At 42.7% G+C, this 4,582-nt stretch overlaps 1 protein-coding gene across 1 annotated transcript; it reads left to right on the top strand.

The window, feature by feature from the left end:
• Window positions 1–2,441: 2,441 nt before the first annotated feature.
• Mc2r (melanocortin 2 receptor) lies at window positions 2,442–3,335 on the top strand. Its single transcript, XM_055622447.1, has one exon. It carries the CDS (start codon window positions 2,442–2,444, stop codon window positions 3,333–3,335), a length of 894 nt encoding a protein of 297 aa, XP_055478422.1.
• The last annotated feature ends 1,247 nt before the right edge of the window (window positions 3,336–4,582 follow it).

Genomic DNA, 4,582 nt, shown 5'->3' with positions numbered 1-4,582 from the left:
AGAATGGGAAACTGAGGAATGTTCATCTCTGTGTGCGATGTCTATACTATACCCCTCCATTTTAAGGCAAAAGAAGGAGCAGAAAGACTGAAAATGCCAGAGGCAGCGGCTGATTGCAAGGGAATAGTTGTTTGTTTGTTTGTTTTCAGACATAGCAGAGTAGTTGCACAGATGAACTCATAGTAGTTATGACAGCATTCATAAGACCTACTCAAGCCAGACCAAACCCAAGTATGGAGAGGGAAGCTGCACATTAAGTGCTACCCCTAGTTGAAGGGGTGTTGGCAATTGATAACTGCTGAGAGAGAGAGAGAGAGAGGGATTAGTTTCCGTTAAGGACGTGACCACAGTAGGTTCACATGATCCATTACAGGACCACATCTCTAAGAGCACCTGGGAAGCACAGACTGTGCTTGCTGGTCTGGTTTGGTTTGGTTTGGTTTGGTTTGGTATGGTTTGGTTTGGTTTGGTTTGGTTTGGTTTTAGTTAAGAAGAGGACCCAAAGCTGTGTGGGTATGAAAGAAGGGAAGAATCTGGGAAGGTTGGGAAGTGGGAGTGAATATGATCAAAAGGCACCATATGAAATTCAAAGATCTAATTTTAGAACGAGAAAGGAAACAACAATCTCGACAAAAATGTTGAAAATTTCCACTCTGTTCACTCTGTTTAAAACTGTTCCTTAGCCAGCAAGCCTGTTTTTCAAACTTTGGAAACAAGGCGTGGTGGGGCAGGGGGAAGGGGAGCATGATTGGGAGAGTTCTCAGCACCACTCCTGATTTTGGTGCCTCCAAGGCCCTTCTAAGCCAGGTATGCAAATCAGCTGCTCAATATAAATAGTACAGGAGACCGTAAAATAGGTAAATCGCAATGCTTCAAGTCAGGAAATCTCTCTAGACTTTATTGTGGCCAAAGAGACCATAGTAGAAAAACCACGCCACTGCCTTTAACATCAGCGTTAGCATGCCCACCTAGCAGCCTGTTTACCCTGCTTGCTACCATAGAGAGCAATTTGCAGCCTCATTTAAGGTCCTCTATCCGTTAAAAATACTGATACCACGCGTTACACAGAAGTAATGCAAATTAGAAGTCAAGCTGGGTAGTAGTTTTTGTGACTCACCTCAAAGCTGCCAGTGGTTTCATTTCTAATAATAAGCAACTAAATACAAAAAAAAAAAAAAAAAAAAAAAAAAAAAAAATGCTGAGAGAGCACCTAGTTCACTCAGGGAATTTCAGAAAGCCCCAGCCCCACCCCAACAGGCACACATGCTCCTTCTCTCAGTTTTGCCTGGCATATTTGTCAGCCTGCACAAGCCACTTCAGTCCTGCCCCCAAGAGCCTGCCCTGGCTCTGTAAAATGCAGGGACACAACTACCAGTGGTCAGAATCTGAAGGCCTGATCAGAGAACTCACTCAGCCACGCAGTACAAGGAGATCCAGTTGGTCTCCAGAAGAACAATAAAACAAAAGCCTCCAGATCACGGAGGAATTTCTACACACCACAGCTGTTCTTGTCCTTGCAAAGATTCTGGGGAGCCTGAAAAGCACAGAACCTAGTTTTGAGGACAGCTAGAGGTATTATGAAAATTATTAGACATCTGCAGAGTTTCCAAACAACAAAGAGATCCTTCCATCTTTTCTGTTTCTCGATCTTTGGATCTTGATTTTGCTTTGAGACACATTCCCTTTATGCTGCTCAGGCTGCTGCTGAAATCTTGAGTTCAGTGGTCTTGAGTAGTTTGGATTCCAGGTGCACATCACCAAGCCCAGGTCCTAAGAGCTTTTGAAGTTTTAGCAATAACATATACTCTGCAGTCATCTTTTAGAATGGCTCACTAAAACCTTCATCATTATCCCATAGACTGCACAGTCAGATTGTGGCCCTGAAAAATAAAGGGATGAAAAAGAAAGGGCCTAAAATCTCATCAGTTCCCAGACCCCATCATGACCTTCAAGTTGGAGAAAATTGTTGCTTTCTTCTCTCTCCATACACAGCTTCTTCCTTTCATTCTTCTCTCACCCAAGGGCTTCCTGGCAGTCACTCTAATCTACTCTAATGTAGACACACAACTACATTCATAAGGGTAAAAAGGAATGAAGAGAGAGAGAGCAAAGGATGATTTTTCATTACTATCTCACAGCTCAAAATTTCACTGCAAATATTACTCATAAGTTGGTTAATACAAGGTCTTGGTAAAATGTTTTACTTGAATTACCACACTATGATATGGTTTTTGGAAGGAATATAGTTTTCTTAAAGCTAATGCAGCTTGCTTTTTATTTTGTTTTGTTTTATATATTTTTAGTCTTTCTGCAATGTGTGTTTTTATGTGTTCTGCTTAACCTCAGATCCTTCCACACAAAGAAAACATTCCAAAGAACAAATCAAGATTCTGTACAGCCAAGTCCAAGCACCATCCGAGTCTTGACCCCAAGCAGGAAAAATGAAGCATATTATCAAGCCGTATGAGCACGCCAATGACACGGCAAGAAATAACTCAGACTGCCCTGATGTAGTTTTGCCAGAAGAAATATTTTTCACAATCTCCATTATTGGGGTTTTGGAGAACCTAATTGTCCTCTTGGCTGTGATCAAGAATAAAAATCTCCAGTCTCCCATGTACTTTTTCATCTGCAGTTTGGCCATTTCTGACATGTTGGGCAGTCTGTATAAGATCTTGGAAAACATCCTGATCATGTTCAGAAACATGGGCTATCTCAAGAGTCGTGGCACCTTTGAAAGTACCGCAGATGACATCATTGACTGCATGTTCGTCCTCTCTCTGCTGGGCTCCATCTTCAGCCTGTCTGTGATTGCTGCTGACCGCTATATCACCATCTTCCATGCCCTGCAGTACCACAGCATCGTGACCATTCGCCGCACTATCATCACCCTAACGGTTATCTGGGTGCTCTGCGCGGGGAGCGGCATCACCATGGTGATCTTCTCCCACCGCATTCCCACAGTGCTCGCCTTCACGTCGCTGTTCCCTTTGATGCTGGTTTTCATCCTGTGTCTCTACATTCACATGTTCTTACTTGCCCGCTCCCATGCCAGGAAGATCTCTACCCTTCCCAGAGCCAACATGAAGGGTGCCATGACGCTGACCATCCTTCTTGGGGTCTTCATCTTTTGCTGGGCCCCCTTCATCCTCCATGTCCTCTTAATGACCTTCTGTCCAAATAACCCCTACTGTGTTTGCTACATGTCTCTCTTCCAGGTCAATGGCATGTTGATCATGTGCAATGCAGTCATTGACCCCTTTATATATGCCTTTCGGAGCCCAGAGCTCAGGGATGCGTTCAAAAAGATGCTCCCATGCAACAGGTATCAGTAGACTTTTTGAGCCCTTGTTTGAGTATTGTAAAGGGATCAAATATCATGACAGTCTGACAAGTACCGATGCTTCTGACCAGCCTTTTCTTCTTTACTAGGTGGAGATGATCCCACTGACTAGTGTTTACCGTAGCCCGCTTTCTGTAAGCTGCAAACTTAATAGCGTATGTAGACAGATGAAATGATGTGCTTTAACAAAACAAACACTTTACAAATTATACAGAGCAATACAAATGTGAGGCTTCAGGTAAGCTAATATTTGTCATTCTTTGGGTACAGAGCAGGACTGTCCTGGGAGGCCTTTCTAGGCTGAAAGCCACGGCAACTAAGTCTCTAGAAGTTAAAATACACCTTTTAGCTTCTAACTTACTAACTAAATATATTGGTCAGGTTTCTATATCTGTGGCAAATACGTGCAAGCCATCAGCTTTGAGAAAGGAAAGGTTTACTTTGGCTCATAGATTGAGAGGCCTTGGTTCATGGTACCCAGCTGTTGTTCTAGGCCTACGGTGAAGCCGCACATCATGATGGGAACATAAAGGAAAAAAACTCATGACAGCCAGAAACCCATGGCAAAGAAGAAAAGACAGGTGTCCTACAGCCTTCTTTGATGGTAAAACCTCAGTGGTCTAAGATTTTCCACATCTTAAAGATCCCACGTCTTAAAGCCCACTTTAAGACAGTCTTTAACATGTGTGGAATCACCTAACTAAACCACAATAGAGAGTGACTCAGTGCAGAAACTGCAGTGTCCTTGTAAGACAAAGATGTTACTGAAATGCTACAGTGAAATGGCCTCTCTCTCATGTAGCCAGCTTTGAGTTCTCCAAAACAAATGAATCTCTACCATGAGTCTTCGCTCACTCAGGATCCAACTTAGTCTCCAAAATATTTTCCTGCTTCAATTTCTTCAACTTTAGAAGCAAACATTTCTAAGGATGAAGTGAACTTTTCTCCTGTTTAAGTTCTATTTGGGAATATATAATGTCTATTGTATTTGATGAAGGCATGGCCAAACTTGGTGCTTTGTCCAAATGTATAATTAAAATCCCCACAAAAAATTATTTCATAGAAAAAGAAGAGAGGGAAGAAAACATGAAGAGAAAAAGGGAGGGAAGGAGGGGGAGAGAGATAGATATAAGAGAAGAGACAGAAATGGGAGAGGGAAGGTGGGAGGGAGGAAGGGGGGACAGAATCAAGTTTTGAAGTATGGGAAAATCAAGACCAAAGCACTTCGAACAACATGCT

This window comes from Psammomys obesus, unplaced genomic scaffold (genome assembly GCF_907164565.1).
Source record: "Psammomys obesus unplaced genomic scaffold, mPsaObe1.curated_primary_1811, whole genome shotgun sequence".
Lineage (NCBI taxonomy): Eukaryota > Metazoa > Chordata > Mammalia > Rodentia > Muridae > Psammomys > Psammomys obesus.
Note: the sequence above shows the minus strand (reverse complement) of the source record. Positions and strands in the feature narration are given on the sequence as shown.